Source organism: Callionymus lyra, chromosome 6 (assembly GCF_982586985.1).
Source record: "Callionymus lyra chromosome 6, fCalLyr1.hap1.1, whole genome shotgun sequence".
NCBI classification, from domain to species: domain Eukaryota; kingdom Metazoa; phylum Chordata; class Actinopteri; order Syngnathiformes; family Callionymidae; genus Callionymus; species Callionymus lyra.
Genome location: NC_141823.1, coordinates 4,103,596 through 4,123,756, shown reverse-complemented (window position 1 = coordinate 4,123,756; position 20,161 = coordinate 4,103,596). Strand labels below are relative to the sequence as shown.

General features: G+C 41.1%; 2 protein-coding genes across 2 annotated transcripts; one reads left to right on the top strand and one right to left on the bottom strand.

The window, feature by feature from the left end:
• The first annotated feature begins 3,285 nt into the window (after nucleotides 1-3,285).
• On the top strand, nucleotides 3,286-12,093 carry arfgap2 (ARF GTPase activating protein 2). Its single transcript, XM_087793383.1, has 16 exons — nucleotides 3,286-3,412; nucleotides 6,683-6,801; nucleotides 6,873-6,945; nucleotides 7,016-7,147; nucleotides 8,003-8,083; nucleotides 8,197-8,281; nucleotides 8,908-8,964; nucleotides 9,035-9,087; nucleotides 9,147-9,283; nucleotides 9,341-9,472; nucleotides 9,530-9,658; nucleotides 9,731-9,883; nucleotides 10,197-10,320; nucleotides 10,440-10,527; nucleotides 11,707-11,831; nucleotides 11,890-12,093. The coding sequence occupies exons 1-16, from the start codon at nucleotides 3,341-3,343 to the stop codon at nucleotides 11,908-11,910; spliced, it is 1,581 nt and encodes a 526-aa protein (XP_087649509.1). The 5' UTR covers nucleotides 3,286-3,340; the 3' UTR covers nucleotides 11,911-12,093.
• On the bottom strand, nucleotides 12,037-19,848 carry pex16 (peroxisomal biogenesis factor 16). Its single transcript, XM_087793384.1, has 11 exons — nucleotides 19,663-19,848; nucleotides 19,442-19,477; nucleotides 19,301-19,377; nucleotides 19,092-19,225; nucleotides 14,872-14,966; nucleotides 14,743-14,808; nucleotides 14,533-14,673; nucleotides 12,899-12,971; nucleotides 12,713-12,832; nucleotides 12,572-12,636; nucleotides 12,037-12,511 (listed from the first exon to the last, which is right to left on the bottom strand). Exons 1-11 carry the CDS (start codon nucleotides 19,793-19,795, stop codon nucleotides 12,456-12,458), a joined length of 996 nt encoding a protein of 331 aa, XP_087649510.1. The 5' UTR covers nucleotides 19,796-19,848; the 3' UTR covers nucleotides 12,037-12,455.
• Nucleotides 19,849-20,161: the final 313 nt, after the last annotated feature.

The window sequence follows — 20,161 nt, the reverse complement described above, 5'->3', positions numbered from 1 at the left end:
AAAAAAAAGTAAAAGTAAAAATAAAAACAAAAATAAAAATAATAATAATAATAGTAATAACAATAGTAATAATAATAATTATAATAATAATAATAATAATAATAATAATAATAATAATAAATAAAAAAATAAAAATAAAAATAAAAATAAAAATAAAAATAAAAATAAAAATAAAAATAAAATAAAAATAATAATAATAATAATAATGATAATAATAGTAATAACAATAGTAATAATAATAATAATAATAATAATAATAATAATAATAATAATAAAAAATAAAAGTAAAAGTAAAAATAAAAATAAAAATAAAAATAAAAATAAAAATAAAAATAAAAATAAAAATAAAAATAATAATGATAATAATAATAGTAATAATAATAGTAATAGTAATAATAATAATGATAATAATAATAGTAATGAAAACATGAAGTACACTTCTAAACTTGACAGTTTTTCTCAGTTGCTTTGGTGCTTTTCTCACATCACTATTAACATTTGCATAGCAGTTAGTGCATTTCTCAAAACAATTAGTGCAAACTGCAAAACCTAGTGTATAACTTGCAAAAGTACGTCACTTGCTCAAAATGGATAGTCTATTCCTCAAAAGCAAGTATTCATGTCAATGAAACTGTAGAAACTGTGAAGACAGTTTATTCTCTCAGTGTTTTCCAATGCAAAAAAAAGGTCAGAACTCGGTGACACTACCTGAAAATGCTCAAGACAGCACTATAAACAACTTGTACAGCCATTTGAAAACTACAGTAAAGTTACACATTGCTGTAGTTAGGAGAGTAAGTGAGTGCAAGACACTGAATGTTTCAAAATGTTACTATATATGCTCTTTGCAATTCTAACAAAAACAAATAGCAAATCTTTCATTTCTCTTGAGCACTCTGTCCATTGTTGCAATTTGAATATCCTCCAACCTTATTGCATTGTTTGCCATCATCATCGCACAAATGGCCTCCTCTTGTTGCGGTGGTAAAGAAGTCTTTCAATCCTATGTGGTGCAGAGTAATACTACAGTAATGTACAGTAAACATGAGATATTAGGAGATGTTGGATTACTGTCCAATACTGTACATACCTGTTCTTCCTACGACATGTTTGAATGATTGAATTCACGGTGGTTCTTCCAACATTTGGTCGTGCCCTCCGACCCTCAGCCATTGTGAGGCCATGACTGACAACATGGTCCACAATTGTAGCCTGAATTTCATTAGGAATCTGCCTATGGATTCAGACTCTTCTCCCTCCATCTTTTGTTCCCTTCCTCCCCGCATCCTCAATCCTCTTCCACGATGCCGACCTTCCATTTCTGTGTCACAGAACTGTAGAAATGGTTCACACTATGTCCTGCTCGGGTCATATATGTTTGTGAGGGTTCATGGGATTCATCCCTGAGTGACTGTGAACAAGTGGCTTGTCATTGGTTACAACTAATACTTCCTAATACTAATACTCACCTCCTCGTGAGTGAAAGTCCACCTGAGAGCAATGGTTCAATTTAAGAGACATTTCAAGGAAAAAAAATTATAAAGAAAGGTATAAAATTTGCTTGACAGAATTTGAAAACTAGTACAACAATTTTGTACGTAATGACTCAAGCAGTGAAATGAAGACTATTAGTTTTATTTGGAACGACTGTTCAGCATCATAAGTGTAGTTCATTTGGACCGACGTGACAGAAGCAAACGACAATGTTATAAAACAGCAGAGAATTGTATGAAAGCAACTGATACGTGTTCCAAAAGCATTTGCAATTTGTTCAGAGCGAGGAGAAATTACTACTATGATGTGCTCAAGTAAATAGATGTTACGAAGGTTGAACTAATAGTTATGAGAAGGTTCATTCTAATCTGAGAAAAGCACCAAAGCAACTGAGAAAAACTGTAATAATAATAATAATAATAATAATAATAATAATAATAATATAATAACAATAATAATAATAATAATAATAATAATAATAGTAATGAAAACATGAAAACTCTTCACTGGCTTCCAGTTTCTTTCAGGATCAACTTTAAAATTCTGGTTCTTACTTTCAGATCTATTCATGGTCAGGCTCCTCCTTACATCACTGATCTGATCCAGCCTTACACCCCAGCTCGGTCTCTGAGGTCTGTGGATCAGAATCTACTTATGGTTCCACGCACACGGCTCAGGACCAGAGGAGAGAAATCTTTTCAGGCTGTTGCTCCTAAGCTTTGGAACGATCTTCTCTCTCTTTGCGCTTGATGGATCTACTGACTCCTTTAAGAAACATCTTAAGACGTTTCTATTTGTTCAGGCTTTTCCTTGAATTTCTCGAACTCCTGTGTTGTTCTCGGTGTTGTCTTGATCTTTGAAGTATGTACTGTTTTGAGTATTGTTTTGATTGTTAAAGCGCTTTGTGACCCTGGTCTCGAAAAGCGCTATATAAATAAATATTACTTACTTACTTACTTACTTACTTCTACACTTGATTTAATCTGGATGAGACTTCCCATACATTTGTGTGGAACAACGAGTTTTCAAACAGTGTAAACGCCTCTATAATTAAAGACTTTGCTGTAAAGGTTGTGGTTCTGTTTGGAGATTACACTCACTAGTGACTAGATCATATAAAACCGGTTTGAAACATTCATGCGTGACACCTTTGTGTGTAGCAATGTTCTGAAAGTCTTTCTGTGTTTAAGTAAAATTTGCACAAAAATATCAGTTTTGTCTCACTTTTTTAATGTATTTATTTTTAATGAATTAAGTAAACAAATGCAGGTAAAGTATAAGGTATTTGTTCCACGACATCACAGTTATTCTGTTTTGACATCAGGAGGATCAAATACTGTCAACATATTACTGATGTAATGGCTTGTTTCCAAAAATACCTTTGAACTTACCTTGGGGGTTTTATGTGTTTAACTGCATTCCAGTGTACTTTTTAACGATTACTATGGTATTACTAATTAATGCATATCATATTTTTCAAACATTGACTTCTGTGAGAAATTTTATTTTCGCTTATTGAGTTTTGTCTTCATTTCATTTTTCATTCTACTATGTGTCTTTACATGTTTGAATTCTATTATTTACACCTTTTTGGTTTTTGTTTTCTTTTTTAATAATTGTTTTCCTTTCATAATAATTTCAGTCTGTTTGAAGTTTTAGTATATTATTTTTAAATGGAAGAAAATGACAATAAATACACAAACGAGACTTTAAAAAAATAAAATAAAAATAATAATTGTATTTGAAATGGCCAAAAACTACGGTTCAATGGTAGCTTCGCTAATTTCCCTTTTTGGACTCACGGCTCTCCCTAGTGTCGTCACAAGTGGAAACGGTTTAGGGCAAGATGGCGTCGGAACCAAACAAGACGGAGATCTTAACTATCTTCAAACGTTTACGATCTGTTCCGACAAACAAGGTGAGTGATGCCACTGATCTCTTATCGAGTCCAACCACGCGAGTGTCATATTTACATCACGATGTTTCGATTCGTTTCGTCCTGTCGTTTATTTTCTCCGTCAAGCTAAACGTGGCTAATGCTAATACGAAGGAAGGCCACGTATGCTGTCTCTGTGATTCTGGTCCAGTCCTCGAACCTCGTCCTGTTAACGAAGTCCAAACACCTTGTGGTCACATCTCTGCTCTAACGGTGGTTCGGAGGAAGATCAACCAGGTCTTGGATCCATTCAATCGTTGCTGTAGCGACGCATCATCCCCAGTTTTGTGGCTATAAAATGACAATATTATGGTTATGAAAAATGAAAATGCAGTATAAAATAATAATAAAGTGTGTGATTGTTCTCACTAACATTTCAATGTAACAATTGACGAGTGACTTCTTCCTCTATTCTGACACTAAAAGCTAAATGTAAGTCAGTCTGGTTCATAATCCTAGTTGTTTTACTTAAGTCACGTTTGTATTACACGTGTTTATCTCGCAGTCATGGCTGTAAACAGAGTATTTAGCAACTCTTGTCGTAATTACTAGTCAGTAGAGTTACAATAGAAAGAAACAGAATAGAACTGGTTTGATATTCAGTTGTCAAGTCCTTTGTGTTAAAGATTTGTATTATACTGTTGTTACTTCTGGGGTCGTGTATTGACAAGAATCTGTCAAGATACGATTTATCATGATAGTGTAGTAACAAGGATATATGTGTAGTATTGTTGAGTACTTAAGTGACTCTGGTGTTGTGATAGTGTAGTAATAAGTATATATGTGTAGTATTGTCCAGTACTTGACTCTGGTGTTGTGATAGTGTAGTAACAAGGATATACTGTATGTGTAGTATTGTCCAGTACTTGACTCTGGTGTTGTGATAGTGTAGTAACAAGGATATGCTGTATGTGTAGTATTGTCCAGTACTTGACTCTGGTGTTGTGATAGTGTAGTAACAAGTATATATGTGTAGTATTGTCGAGTACTTGACTCTGGTGTTGTGATAGTGTAGTAACAAGTATATATGTGTAGCATTGTCCAGTACTTGACTCTGGTGTTGTGATAGTGTAGTAACAAGTATATATGTGTAGTATTGTCCAGTACTTGACTCTGGTGTTGTGATAGTGTAGTAACAAGTATATATGTGTAGTATCGTCCAGTACTTGACGCTGGTGTTGTGATAGTGTAGCAACAAGTATATATGTGTAGTATTGTCCAGTACTTGACGCTGGTGTTGTGATAGTGTAGTAACAAGTATATATGTGTAGTATTGTCCAGTACTTGACTCTGGTGTTGTGATAGTGTAGTAACAAGTATATATGTGTAGTATTGTCGAGTACTTGACTCTGGTGTAGTGATAGTGTAGTAACAAGTATAAATGTGTAGTATTGTGGAGTACTTGACTCTGGTGTAGTGATAGTGTAGTAACAAGTAGATATGTGTAGTATTGTCCAGTACTTGACTCTGGTGTTGTGATAGTGTAGTAACAAGTATATATGTGTAGTATTGTCCAGTACTTGACTCTGGTGTTGTGATAGTGTAGTAACAAGTATATATGTGTAGTATCGTCCAGTACTTGACGCTGGTGTTGTGATAGTGTAGCAACAAGTATATATGTGTAGTATTGTCCAGTACTTGACGCTGGTGTTGTGATAGTGTAGTAACAAGTATATATGTGTAGTATTGTCCAGTACTTGACTCAGGTGTTGTAATAGTGTAGTAACAAGTATATATGTGTAGTATTGTCGAGTACTTGACTCTGGTGTAGTGATAGTGTAGTAACAAGTATAAATGTGTAGTATTGTGGAGTACTTGACTCTGGTGTAGTGATAGTGTAGTAACAAGTAGATATGTGTAGTATTGTCCAGTACTTGACTCTGGTGTTGTAGTATTTACAGACCACATGACTCTTGACGAAGTCTTAACTGCTCTCATTTGTTTTCAAACCAAAATATGTCCAAACATCAGCTTTAAAAGCTGCTGGAGTCACTGTATCCTCTCGTCCTCAGTCGTCGCCGGCATCTCTCAGGATTCCATTGTTTCTTTAGCTGCAGTGGACTTGAAGACGAGCGCAGGAGGCACTAGAGCGATGCAGGATTCTACTACAAAGTCCATTGATGGAATAATGAAGTCGTTCATGCAGTCATTCTTCTGAACTATAACTAATGCAGTGCTGGGTCTGCCCCGAGGTCTCCACCCAGCTCACCAGCCTGGATCACCTGAGGCGACGTTATAAACCATTGATTTGTGTAACATTTGAATTTCAGTTTTGGAAAAAGTAAAGTCATTATTTGTTCCTCGTTACTCGAAGTTTGTTCTTTCGCTGAAGTATTTGCTCAGAGAACAACAGGTTCGACAGCAGATACTTTTGAAGCTCGTCCTGTAAACCTGCTGAGATGAATCCATCCTCACCTCCAATGTCCTCAAACATCTCGTCTGGAGCCGAGTCTTCAGCCCTTAAACACACATTTCACATTTGTTTGTATTTCTCTACTTCCGCAGTAAAAGGGAGATGAAATCTTGTTCAAAAATTCAACAACGTCCTTTTTTAAAAAGTTTTTTACATAAAGTCTAGAACATTTGAAAGTTCGTCCAATGAGACGAGAACAATTTTTTTCTCAGGCTGCGTATTTCAAATGTGTAGATTAAAAGTGTAAAGATTTTGTTTTCACCGCCTGCTTGATTTTTTTTTTGTTCACACATTAAACTGCGTCAGAGGTAGTATGGAAGTTTGTCATCAGAACATTATGATTCATTTAGCATTTTTCAGCTTTTCATTTTTCTTTTCAAATTGTATTTAATTATTTTATTACATTTTATTCGATTTTTTTTGTATTGAAAGGTTGAACATGTTTGTTTTTTATGACATTATTAAAAAAAATAATTAAATGACTAGTTTTAACACAATTATAATTCTAATAATTAAAATTCTATTTAAAAATGTTGGCACATGTGGTATAATAACTATACTGCTAAAAATAGTGAATTTTAAAAAATGGGTTTTTATAATAATTGGAATTAGAATATTCAACTTTATGTTTAAAAAACATCCCAAAAAACATTTAGAAAATTGTTTTTAATTAAATGATTAAAAAAAATAATGAATTCAACCTTTCAATATACAAATTATTGAATTAAAATGAAATGCTTAGTCTTATGTTATCTCTGGGTCAAGGTGACCCGGAGGAAACACGATGGTTAAAAAGAAAAGTTTCAGTGTTTGAAATTTGTTCGTCTTCACGTGTGCAGGTTTGTTTCGATTGCGCCGCCAAGAACCCGAGCTGGGCCAGCATTCCATATGGTGTGTTCCTGTGCATCGACTGTTCCGGGGTCCACCGGTCCCTGGGGGTCCACCTCAGCTTCATCAGGTGGGTCTGAAGCCGTCACGCGACTCGCGCCGTCGCGCCTCTGACTCTCGTGTGTCCTGGTCCGTCTGCAGGTCCACCGAACTGGACTCCAACTGGAACTGGTTCCAGCTCCGGTGCATGCAAGTCGGAGGAAACAGCAACGCCGTACGTCACGTCTGGACCGGAACCTTTTGTCCACGTCGGTGTGTTTCTGACCCGTTTCGTTGCGTCACAGATGGCGTTCTTCCGGCAGCACGGCTGCTCCACCAACGACACCAGCGCCAAGTACAACAGCCGGGCGGCCCAGATGTACCGGGACAAGGTCCGGCAGCTGGCCAACAGCGCCATGTCCAAACATGGAACTGACGTGAGTGCGACGCTCCAGAGGAGCTGCTGTGATGATCCGAGTCAGAACTGCTGAGCGTTTGCTTTTTTTAGAAGAAAGAAACTGATTTAGACGTCGTTTGAACCTGATGGTTGTGTTGAAGCTCAGGAAGAGCTCACGGTGACGCGGAACAATCAGGAATAGTTGAACAAACCAGTGCTTTTAATCGATTAATAAATAATGAATGGATGCCTTGTGTTCGCGTCTCAAGTGGCCTCAAGAATAATTCTTGAATTAAAATATTTTCATTTGGAAATGTCAATTTGTCGAGGTCTTAAACACTGGAAACGAAAGATTCTGAAAATACAGCAAAATTCAAATGTTATATTATAAAAATGTGTTTATTTGAATTTTAAAACAAATTACACAAAACAATTAAACATTGTTAAAACAAGTTTTTCACGATAATTTTTTGGGGAAAGTTATGTAAAACTATGTGTATAACATGACATTAAAAAAAATCAGACTCTTATTTTTATTATTTAATATTATTTAAACAATTAATTAAAAACAACTTAAAGTCATGCAGTAGTACAAGTAGCATAAATGGCACAAATTTACTTACTGATGTTTTTTGAAGGATATACTGTGTGTTGTGTTTCTATATTTCCATGTACTTGTTTATTTTTTGATCTTTAAGAAAACAATACTGACTAATAATAAGACGATTGAATGGATAAAATATCACAAGAGTTTGTATTTTGAGTATTTCTGTACAATAACAAATATAACTGACTGATTAAATCAAAATGACCTTGAAAAGACGTGGATGTTCTTCACCAGTGAGGGTTTAAAGTTCCATCAATAAATGACGTAACCTTCTCTGTCGCGCCGCAGCTGTGGATCGAGTCGTCAACAGGGGGCGCCACCACTCCCTCCGAGAAGAAGGAGACGGACTTCTTCGCCGAACACACCCTGGTGAGTCGGCGTTCCTCTGCACGTTCCTCTGCACGTTCCTCTGCACGTTCCTCTGCACGTTCCTCCGGGAAAACCACCAGGAAGTGCGTCTTGATCTCGCCTGTCGTTCGCAGCCGAGCAGCGACGACTGGAGCGTCTCGCCGGCCGCGGAACCGGAGCTGAACCGGGCCGCCATCAACTCCCCATCCGACGACACCCGTCAGTAGATCTCACCCACGCTTTTAATTATTATTATTACATTTAATAATCTATATGTTGAATAATCAAATTTAATTATTTTTAAGATAAAGTTTTTTTTTTCCTTCATATATTTTAATTACAATAATTCAAAAATTAATTTTCTAAATATTTTTTTCTTTTATTCATAGTCTTTTAAATTCAATATATAAATGTTGGTGTAGTCGTGTCGCCAGACAATATAAAACCAGCTCTGAAGTACTGGATCAACTGTCATCCAATCATGTGATGTTGGATCTCTGTGCTCGTTTGATATGGTCTGGTGACACGATTACACCAACATTTATATTGTGAATTTAAAGAGCAACAAATTAAAAAATAATTGAATTTTTTTAATCTTTTTGTTTAAAATCCCAAACTTTGTTAATAAATAAAATATTAATAAAAATATTATATATACTTTTTTAGTTTTATTTAAAAAAACAAATTCAACATTACAATATAGACATTTTTGATTTAATTATATATATATTTTTAAATGCAAAGTTTCAACGTTTGAATTGTTAACTTCGATCTTCTGATGTCACTGATGAGCTTCCATACGTCTGGACCCTGCTGGTCCTAATGTTTCTGCTCTCCACCCCCAGAGTCCCAGGACGGGCCTTGCATAGACGGACTCGGCACGTCCCCCAAGACCACGACCGGTGAGTCCTCCTGACCGGTCGGTGGACGGCGTCCGCGGCAGGAAGTTCTAACGCTCCTCGTGTCTTTCAGAATCCAAGCCGTACCTCATCGGGAAGAAGAAGCCGGCGTCCGCCAGGAAGGGCGTAAGTCGACCCTTGGCTCCGGGTCCACGTCCGTGTTGCTGACGCGTCTCTCTCCGCAGCTGGGGGCCAAGAAGGGACTCGGGGCGCAGAAGGTCAGCGGCAAGAGCTTCTCCGAGGTGGAGAAACAAGCCCAGGTCGCCGAGAAGCTGCGAGAGGAGCGAGCGGCCGAGGCCAAGAAGGAGGCGGAGACGTCCATGTGAGTCCCACACGACCAGGCGCCGCCGCCCCGGAACTGAACCCTCTTCCTCCTCAGAGTGGAGTCCATGCGTCTGGCCTACAAGGAGCTGGAGCTGGACCGGAAGCTGGAGGATAAGAAGCTTCAGAACCTGGAGGAGAAGAAGAGGAAGCAGGCGGAGAGACTCGGGATGGGCTTCGGCAGCAGAAGGTGACGACGTCAAAGAGAAATTCTAAACACCGGCTGAACCCTTGTCTCCTGCTCCAGCGCCGTGTCTCACTCCATGATGTCGGAGCTGATCGAGCAGGAGAGTCCGGTCGGAGCCAAAACCTCCTCGTCCTCATGCTCCAAGCTGGACCTGTTCGATGAGCCGGGCTTCACTTCCGGACCCCCCAAGTACGCCCGGGACTCTTGACGCGCCGTCGTCAGTGTGACCCCCGAGGCTGACTTGACCCCGTGCGTCCGCAGGTACAAGGACAACCCGTTCACCGTGAGGGACACCTTCGGTTCTGGGTGGGACGCCGACGGTGGGATGTCCTCGTTCGCCGCCTCCTGGTCCCTGGAGAAGGAGGAGCCCAAGGAGGACGTGACCATCTCCAGCATCCAGCCCATCGGAGAGCGGTGAGGCCGACGAGTCGAGCCCCGAAGTCGGACCGTCTGAGTGGGATTTTAAAAAGATTGACACATAAACTTCCAAACAATGTGGGGCATGTGCAAACCACAGTTCTGAGTTCACTGAGAGGGAGTGAGACGAAAAGGAAATCCTTCATAAACCAACTTCAGAGCGAGCTGTAGGATTATAACGATTTAACAATATTTCAAAAACAAAAAGTGATTGTTCAGTCAATCAAGTGTTTTTTCAACTTGTATGGTAATGAATGAAATGTCCATCACTGGTGACCTCGCTGACCCCGGATGTTAATGTGATTCCCAGACTCCCCAGCAGGAGGAAAGCCGACATCGCGCCGGTGTCGGAGTCCAGCGAGGCGCGGCAGAAGTTTGCGAACGCTAAAGCCATTTCCTCCGACATGTTCTTCGGTCGAGAGAGCAGTGCTGAGGTACACACTGTCAGTGACGCACACCTACAACACACCTGCACACACACATGCGCACACACACGCACACACACACCTGCACACAGACCTCTGGGGTGACAAAGATTCTGTTGTGTCTTCAGTACGAAGCGAAAACGAGGCTGGAGAGTTTGTCGGGAAGTTCTGCCATCAGCTCCGCCGAGTTGTTCGGGGACCCCAGTGATCAGCGAGGTGAGTCCAGGCCTGCAGTACCGTATTTGTCGGACTATAAGGCTCACTTAGAATTAAATGTATTCATTCTGGTGGTTCTTACCGACCATTAACCAATGTTACGAAGAACACAGTCAACAAAGATCTGTACAAATGTTGGCAAACAATGAAGCTCTGAGTCTCCGTAGTATTACTCTGTGAGTCTCCGTAGTATTACTCTGTGAGTCTCCGTAGTATTACTCTGTGAGTCTCCGTAGTATTACTCTGTGAGTCTCCGTAGTATTACTCTGTGAGTCTCCGTAGTATTACTCTGTGAGGCTCCGTAGTATTACTCTGTGAGTCTCCGTAGTATTACTCTGTGAGTCTCCGTAGTATTACTCTGTGAGTCTCCGTAGTATTACTCTCTGAAGCTCCGTAGTATTACTCTGTGAATCTACCTGGTATTACTCTGTGAGGCTCCGTAGTATTACTCTGTGAGGCTCAGTAGTATTACTCTGCGAGGCTCCGTAGTATTACTCTGTGAGTCTCCGTAGTATTACTCTGCGAGGCTCCGTAGTATTACTCTGCGAGTCTCTGTAGTATTACTCTGCGAGGCTCTGTAGTATTACTCTGTGAGGCTCCGTAGTATTACTCTGTGAGTCTCCGTAGTATTACTCTGTGAGTCTCCGTAGTATTACTCTGTGAGTCTCCGTAGTATTACTCTGTGAGGCTCCGTAGTATTACTCTCTGAAGCTCCGTAGTATTACTCTGTGAATCTACCTGGTATTACTCTGTGAGGCTCCGTAGTATTACTCTGTGAGGCTCAGTAGTATTACTCTGCGAGGCTCCGTAGTATTACTCTGTGAGTCTCCGTAGTATTACTCTGCGAGGCTCTGTAGTATTACTCTGTGAGGCTCCGTAGTATTACTCTGTGAGTCTCTGTAGTATTACTCTGCGAGGCTCCGTAGTATTACTCTGTGAGTCTCTGTAGTATTAATCTGCGAGTCTCTGTAGTATTACTCTGCGAGGCTCCGTAGTATTACTCTGCGAGGCTCCGTAGTATTACTCTGCGAGTCTCCGTAGTATTACTCTGCGAGTCTCTGTAGTATTACTCTGCGAGTCTCTGTAGTATTACTCTGTGAGTCTCTCTAGTATTACTCTGCGAGTCTCTGTAGTATCACTCTGTGCATCTGACCGGCTCTGACTCTGGTCTCCCTGCAGGTCGGTCCTCGGGCCTGGACAGCGTCCTGCCGTCCGCCCCAGACATCGCACAGTTCAAACAAGGCGTGAAGACGGTCGCCGGCAGGATGGCGGTGCTCGCCAACGGTGTCATGAACACGATCCAGGTGAGACGCTCAGGTGACACCGGAGTGATCTTTGAATAAAACTTTATCGTCTTCACAGGACCGTTATGGCGCGTACTGACCAGCAGGGGGAGCTACCACGACAACAAGAGAGGAAGTCTTAGTTTGTCCGTATTTACACTTTTTTTTGGGTCCTACAGATTTTCAAATGTTTATTTTCTGTTTTATTGTGAAATAAAAACCTGCAGCATGTTGAAGCTTTTAATTTAAAGATTATGACAATAAAACATCTGCTGACTGATGACCCGTCGCCTGTCAATCAAGTTTTTTTTATACATTTAAAACAAACGTTTACAAGTTTATTCATGACAAAAAGTGATGAAATATCAAAACACTTATTTCAGGATTAAGTATCAGTATTGAGCACCTTAAATTTTGTTTAAATCATTTTTTACATTTTATGGTTATAAAAATAATTAAATTTGATTGGTTAAGAGCTGCTATTAAACAGCATCATCTGAACAGATCCATCCATGTGATTGGACGTTTCTCATGTCAATCAAACTCGTCTGGAGATGATGTCGAACAAACACAAGATTTACTCCTGGTTTAAAAAACTGTATTGATCTGCAAACATCCGAGTACAAAAGAAGGGATGAAGTCCCGTCACCAGGTGTAGAAGTAGATCTTCTGCCAGAACGGGAGGTACTCCACCAGAGGACCTGATGGAAGACACCCGTCAGAACACCGGCTCCGGTGACTCGAACGAAGCGGAGACTCACGTGACACGAGTCCGAGGCCCGGGATGTTGTCTCCCAGCATGTGGAGCAGGAAGATGATCTTGTCTCTGGAAAAGAGGATCAAGGGTTAGGAGGAGGGGTCCGAGCGGCCGGACCCTCAGGAGGACCCTCTGCAGGACTCACTGAGAAACCCTCTCGTAGAACGGCGAGCGCAGCAGGTAGTAGAGCAGCATGAAGCTCCGCCTCCTCAGCTCCGACTTCTCCCAGTGACGGACGGCCTTCTTCTCCCGGAGGACGGCCAGACTGTCGGGGCAGAAGGAACGTCGTCGTCGTCGTCATGGAAACGGAGTCTAAAGCACGACGACTCACCTGCTGAGGTCGACCAGACCAGACGTGAACCAGGGAGTCCAGGACCGCCTCCCGCAGACCCCCAGAAGAATCACTGCGTCGTTAAGTACCTCAACATTTTCATGAGAACGATACGGAATATCAGAGTGTGTGTGGTTATGGTCAACAAGATTGCATCTCCAGAAAAACAGTGTTTTCAGTGGGCGGAGCTTAAGATAATTTTCTAATGTCAATATTTCAATGAAAAGATAGTTTTGTACAAACACACAATAGAGTCACACATCACAACAACACACACACACACACACACTGATGATACAATAGAGTAAAACATCACAACAACACACACACTGATGATACAATAGAGTCACACATCACAACAACACACACACTGATGATACAATAGAGTCACACATCACAACAACACACACTCACACTGATGATACAATAGAGTAAAACATCACTACAACAACAACACACACACTGATGATACAATAGAGTCACACATCACAACAACACACACTGATGATACAATAGAGTAAAACATCACTACAACACACACACACACTGATGATACAATAGAGTAAAACATCACTACAACACACACTGATGATACAATAGAGTCACACATCACAACAACACACTCACACTGATGATACAATAGAGTCTCACATCACAACAACACACACACACTGATGATACAATAGAGTCACACATCACAACAACACACACTCACACTGATGATACAATTGAATCACACATCACAACAACACACACACTGATGATACAATAGTCACACATCACAACAACACACACACTGATGATACAATAGTCACACATCACAACAACACACACATACTGATGATACAATAGAGTCTCACATCACAACAACACACACTCACACTGATGATACAATTGAATCACACATCACAACAACACACACACTGATGATACAATAGAGTCACACATCACAACAACACATACTCACACTGATGATACAATTGAATCACACATCACAACAACACACACACTGATGATACAATAGTCACACATCACAACAACACACACACTGATGATACAATAGAGTCACACATCACAACAACACACACATACTGATGATACAATAGAGTCACACATCACAACAACACACACTCACACTGATGATACAATTGAATCACACATCACAACAACACACACACACTGATGATACAATAAAATCACACATCACAACAACACACACACACACTGATGATACAATAGAGTCACACATCACAACAACACACACACTGAGGATACAATTGAATCACACATCACAACAACACACACACACTGATGATACAATAAAATCACACATCACAACAACACACACACACACTGATGATACAATAAAGTCACACATCACAACACATTTAAATCAACACATTAGTTGAGCCTGTAGGGGGCGCCTGAGTCGTCTTTGAGGCTCAAAAATGATAGTTCGCCCAAAATTCAAACTTCACTCATTTTCTACTCATCTCTACTAATGTTGATAATTTTCAGAGTTATCTGTATTTTTTAGAGTTAGAGACAAAAATGTTTGTTCATTTTAATGTAGGATGTTTTGAGTGTGTTTTTGGACGAAGACGACCTCCAGTCGCTCCTGCAGAAAAGGATACGATGGACCAGAGGTCGTCCGATGTAAGCGACCTCTGCCAGCAGCTCCTTCACCGACAGCGGCGTGGCTTTCCCGTCCTCCCTGCAGACCTTCCTCGCCTGCTCGCCGGGGTCGGACCAGACGCGAGGCTCGCACCGAGACCCTGCAGCGCCACAGGCAGGATAAACGAGGGATGCTTCACATCACCGGGCCAGCAGGGGGCGCCACTTACCGCTGCCGACAGGCCGCATCACCCGCCCCGACCTCTCGCCCTTGAAGAAGTCCGGCTGGTCCGGCCCTGAGGAACCACGTCGGCGTCACAATCACAAAATATTATTTTCTCATCTTCTGGGTCACTGACCTTTGACCTCCGCCCCTCTGTCCAGAGGGGTGATGGGAGGAGACGTTTGGAGACCCGACTTAAACCACAGAAGAAGAACGAGGCGCAGCACCGCCCTGGAAGTAGTTCAAACGAGTGAGTAGAGAGCAACAACAAAAACTTAAATATTGTGATATTTTTTAAAACAATATACAACAGACTAAAAACTAGATAAAAAAAAGGGGATTATAAAATCATATATACTTTGTAAAGTTTTTATTGTGTACATTTCAATAAAGTGTGTATGAAATAGTACGATTCGATTTGTTTACGTTTAAAACAGCGTTTTTTTCATGTTTGTGTTGCAATGAAACTTCCGTCAAAATGTCCTCCTTAGTTTAATGAATAAAGTAAGATGCCAATGATGACTGAGGACGAGAGGATACAGTGACTCCAGCAGCTTTTAAAGCTGATGTTTGGACATATTTTGGTTTGAAAACAAATGAAAGAAGTAACGTCTTCGTCAAGAGTCATGTTGTCTGTAAATACTACAACACCAGAGTCAAGTACTGGACAATACTACACATATATACTTGTTACTATACTATCACAACACCAGAGTCAAGTACTGGACAATACTACACATATATACTTGTTACTACACTATCACAACACCAGAGTCAAGTACTGGACAATATTACACATATATACACTTGTTACTACACTATCACAACACCAAAGTCAAGTACTGAACAATACTACACATATATACTTGTTACTACACTATCACAACACCAGAGTCAAGTACTGGACAATATTACACATATATACACTTGTTACTACACTATCACAACACCAAAGTCAAGTACTGGACAATACTACACATATATACTTGTTACTACACTATCACAACACCAGAGTCAAGTACTGGACAATACTACACACATATACTTGTTACTACACTATCACAACACCAGAGTCAAGTACTGGACAATACTACACATATATACTTGTTACTACACTATCACAACACCAGAGTCAAGTACTGGACAATACTACACATATATACTTGTTACTACACTATCACAACACCAGAGTCAAGTACTGGACAATATTACACATATATACACTTGTTACTACACTATCACAACACCAAAGTCAAGTACTGGACAATACTACACATATATACTTGTTACTACACTATCACAACACCAGAGTCAAGTACTGGACAATATTACACATATATACACTTGTTACTACACTATCACAACACCAAAGTCAAGTACTGGACAATACTACACATACAGTATATACTTGTTACTACACTATCACAACACCAGAGTCAAGTACTGGACAATACTACACATATATACTTGTTACTACACTATCACAACACCAGAGTCAAGTACTGGACAATACTACACATATATCCTTGTTACTACACTATCACAACACCAGAGTCAAGTACTGGACAATACTACACATATATACTTGTTACTACACTATCACAACACCAGAGTCAAGTACTTGACAATACTACACATATATACTTGTTACTACACTATCACAACACCAGAGTCAAGTACTTGACAATACTACACATATATACTTGTTACTACACTATCACAACACCAGAGTCAAGTACTGGACAATACTACACATATATCCTTGTTACTACACTATCACAACACCAGAGTCAAGTACTGGACAATACTACACATATATACTTGTTACTACACCATCACAACACCAGAGTCAAGTACTGGACAATACTACACATATATACTTGTTACTACACTATCACAACACCAGAGTCAAGTACTGGACAATACTACACATATATCCTTGTTACTACACTATCACAACACCAGAGTCAAGTACTGGACAATACTACACATATATACTTGTTACTACACCATCACAACACCAGAGTCAAGTACTGGACAATACTACACATATATACTTGTTACTACACTATCACAACACCAGAGTCAAGTACTGGACAATACTACACATATATACTTGTTACTACACTATCACAACACCAGAGTCAAGAACTGGACAATACTACACATATATCCTTGTTACTACACTATCACAACACCAGAGTCAAGTACTTGACAATACTACACATATATACTTGTTACTACACTATCACAACACCAGAGTCAAGTACTGGACAATACTACACATATATCCTTGTTACTACACTATCACAACACCAGAGTCAAGTACTTGACAATACTACACATATATACTTGTTACTACACCATCACAACACCAGAGTCAAGTACTGGACAATACTACACATGTATACCTACTTGTTACTAGACTATCATTATATATCATAACACACCTCCCCCCCCCAGACACCTCATCACCCCACCTCGTCCCCCTCTATTCCCAAACAATCCCCGCCTCACCTCACCACAGACCAGGTCAGAGGACAGCTGAGGAAAATCCGACCCAGGAAGGCAGCAGGCCCAGACAAGGTGTGTCCAAGGGTACTGAACTGAACTGGGTGAACCAATCCAACGCGTCTTCAACCTTAGCCTGAAGCTAAGGAGAGTGCCCACCATTTGGAAGACATCATGCATCGTCCCAGTTCCGAAAAAGAACCGGCCCAACGAACTAAATGACTTCCGACCAGTGGCACTCACTTCACATCTGATGAAGACTATGGACTCCTCAGACCCCAGGTACAACATGCCCAGGACAACCTTCAGTTTGCCTACCAGCCAGGTGTTAGTGTGGAGGATGCCATCCTCTACATGTTACACCGAGCCCACTCCCACCTGGACAATGGAAGCGGCTCAGTGAGGATTCTTTTCCTGGACTTCTCTAGTGCCTTCAATACCATCCGGCCAACCTTACTACGGGACAAACTGGGCGGGATGGGAGTGGACCCCTTTCTGGTAGACTGGATCTCTGACTACCTCACTGGCAGGCCCCTGTACGTCAGGCTAAAGAACACCACGTCTGACATGGTGGTCAGCAGCACGGGAGCCCCCCAAGGCACAGTGTTGGCTCCTAGTATAGAAGTATGCAGATGACACAGCCATCGTGGGGTGCATCAGGGACGACAGAGAGGAGGAGTATAGGAGACTGGTGGATGACTTCGCTGCATGGAGCCACACAAACCACCTACAGCTTAACACCTCAAAGACAAAGGCGCTGGTCATTGACTTTAGGAGGTCCAGACCAAGGTCGCGACCAGTTGTCTTAGACGGAGCTGAGGTGGAGGCAGTGGAGTCCTACAAGTACCTTGGCCTGTGGTTGGACAATAAATTGGACTGGACAACACACACCAACCACCAGTACAAAAAGACCCAGAGCAGGATGTATTTCCTAAGGAGACTGCGGTCCTTCAACATCTGCAGCAAACTACTGCGGATGTTTTATCAATCTGTAGTCTCCAGCATCCTCTTTTACACCGTGGTATGCTGGGGGGGCAGCATATCCAAGAGGGACTCATCCAGACTGGACAAACTCATCAGGCGGGCAGGCTCTGTGGTCGACAATAAACTGGACTCTCTGGTGTCGGTGGCAGAGAAGAGGACACTGGACAAACTGAACTCCAGCCACCCTCTGCACACTGTCATCACCAACCAGAGGCGCCGGTTCACTCAGAGACTGCTGCTCCCCAAGTGTAGGACCAATAGACTGAGAAACTCCTTTGTCTTTCACGCCATCAGGCTGTACAACTCCTCACTGGGGGGGAGGAGGTTGCTTGGGGCTGGAGTCAGAGGGGAAGGAGTCTGACACTTCCACCTCTACAATGGATTAACAACACTCTGACACTTCCACCTCTACAGTGGATTAACAACACTCTGACACTTTCATTTGAAATAACGTAAAGTCACTTTGTTTAGCTTATATTATTTTATTTTAATTTTTATTTTGTTTATACTGTCGTTATATTCAGTTACTGTTTTGTTATTTAATGCTATCGTCCTCTTCTGTGTGCTTTTTGGTTTTTCTCTATTCCTTCTACACTACTGGAAAACAGAAATTTCCCTGAGAGTGTCATCTCAAAGGGATCAATAAAGTGCAGTCTAAGTCCAAGTCTAAGTCTATCGTATCGTCGACACTGTATCGTGATACTTGTCATATCGTTAGTTCCTTGACAATACACTTGCCTAAAATAAGGGGTGTTACAATTCACTCTAGTGTGTGTGCGTATGCGCGCGTGTGTGTGTGTGTGTGTGTGTGCGTATGCGCGCGTGTGTGTGTGTGTGTGTGTGTGTGTGTGTGTGTCGTACTTTAATACATGGACGACGGCGATCAAGATCCAGCGGCCGGCGTCCCCCCACATCTTCCAGGCTCCCAGCTCCATGAAGACCTCCAGGTGCTCCAGCACGGACAACCACGTGACCAGCTTCTGCTGCGTGACAGACTGACCCGAGCATGAGGACCAAGAGGAACCAGAACCAGAACCAGCATCCCCTTCTCTGGGGGGTCGACCACCTACCACGTTCAGCACCGGCCTCAGGTGTTTCCTCAGGATGGTGTCGTTGAGCAGAACCAGCAGGTTGGAGGCCGAGTACACTGAGGAAGGGGTCAAAGGTCGGTGAGGCCCGGTCCAGAGTGGAAGAACTTCAGGAGAACTTACCGAGCTCAGAGATGACGTGAGAGTCCGAGAATCTTCCTGTGACGTCATAAAATCAATGAAAATGTATTAATTTAAATGAAACTTTTTTTAATTAATAATGTTCAAGTTACGTCATTTCTGGATGTGAGCGTTAAAGTGTGACGTCACACTCAGTTGAGTTCAGGAGCGACCCCCAACTTTCGACAGTGACGTCACGAGTGTTACAGGTGTTCAGGGCTCACCTGCCAGAAGGTAAGACATGGTCCGCACAGCGCCCTCCAGCTGCGCGGCCGCCGCCGGGTTCCTGCGCACATACTCGGTGTACTGCTGGTAGAGGGTGGAGGCTCGGTCCAGCAGCTGCTTCACCTGAGACATCTTTACCTGCGCGCCGCAGAAGAAGAAGAATCTTATCTCACATCGTCCAAACAAACGCCACTTCCGGATAGGGTGCAACGATTATAAACTTTCCCCACTTCGAATATAGTTCCGCCTTTTAGTTTCTCTCTCTTTTATTTCATAAATATTTGTATTTATTCTGTGAATAATAATGATCAAATATGAACCAGCATATCTACCTAATAATATATATAAAAATGACTAATTAAAAAGTATGGTATTTTAAATACAAAAGGTGGTATCAATTAATAATAAATAACATTTTCCCAGCAACTTTATTCGAACATATTTGTAGTTTGGTGTGTAGCTTATATCAACATATAATTATAATCAGTGTTTTAATCA

What these genes read in the sequence shown, in the direction of transcription:
- arfgap2 (XM_087793383.1), top strand. Translation starts at nt 3,341, where the DNA reads ATGGCGTCGGAACCAAACAAGACGGAGATCTTAACTATCTTCAAACGT. An exon ending in AAGGAGGCGGAGACGTCCAT is followed by an intron (nt 9,284 to 9,340) that starts GTGAGTCCCACA and finishes CTTCCTCCTCAG; the next exon opens with AGTGGAGTCCATGCGTCTGG. An exon ending in GTGTCATGAACACGATCCAG is followed by an intron (nt 11,832 to 11,889) that starts GTGAGACGCTCA and finishes TCGTCTTCACAG; the next exon opens with GACCGTTATGGCGCGTACTG.
- pex16 (XM_087793384.1), bottom strand. Translation starts at nt 19,795, where the DNA reads ATGTCTCAGGTGAAGCAGCTGCTGGACCGAGCCTCCACCCTCTACCAG. An exon ending in CATGTCTTACCTTCTGGCAG is followed by an intron (nt 19,478 to 19,662) that starts GTGAGCCCTGAA and finishes ATGACGTCACAG; the next exon opens with GAAGATTCTCGGACTCTCAC. An exon ending in TCACGTCATCTCTGAGCTCG is followed by an intron (nt 19,378 to 19,441) that starts GTAAGTTCTCCT and finishes CCCCTTCCTCAG; the next exon opens with TGTACTCGGCCTCCAACCTG.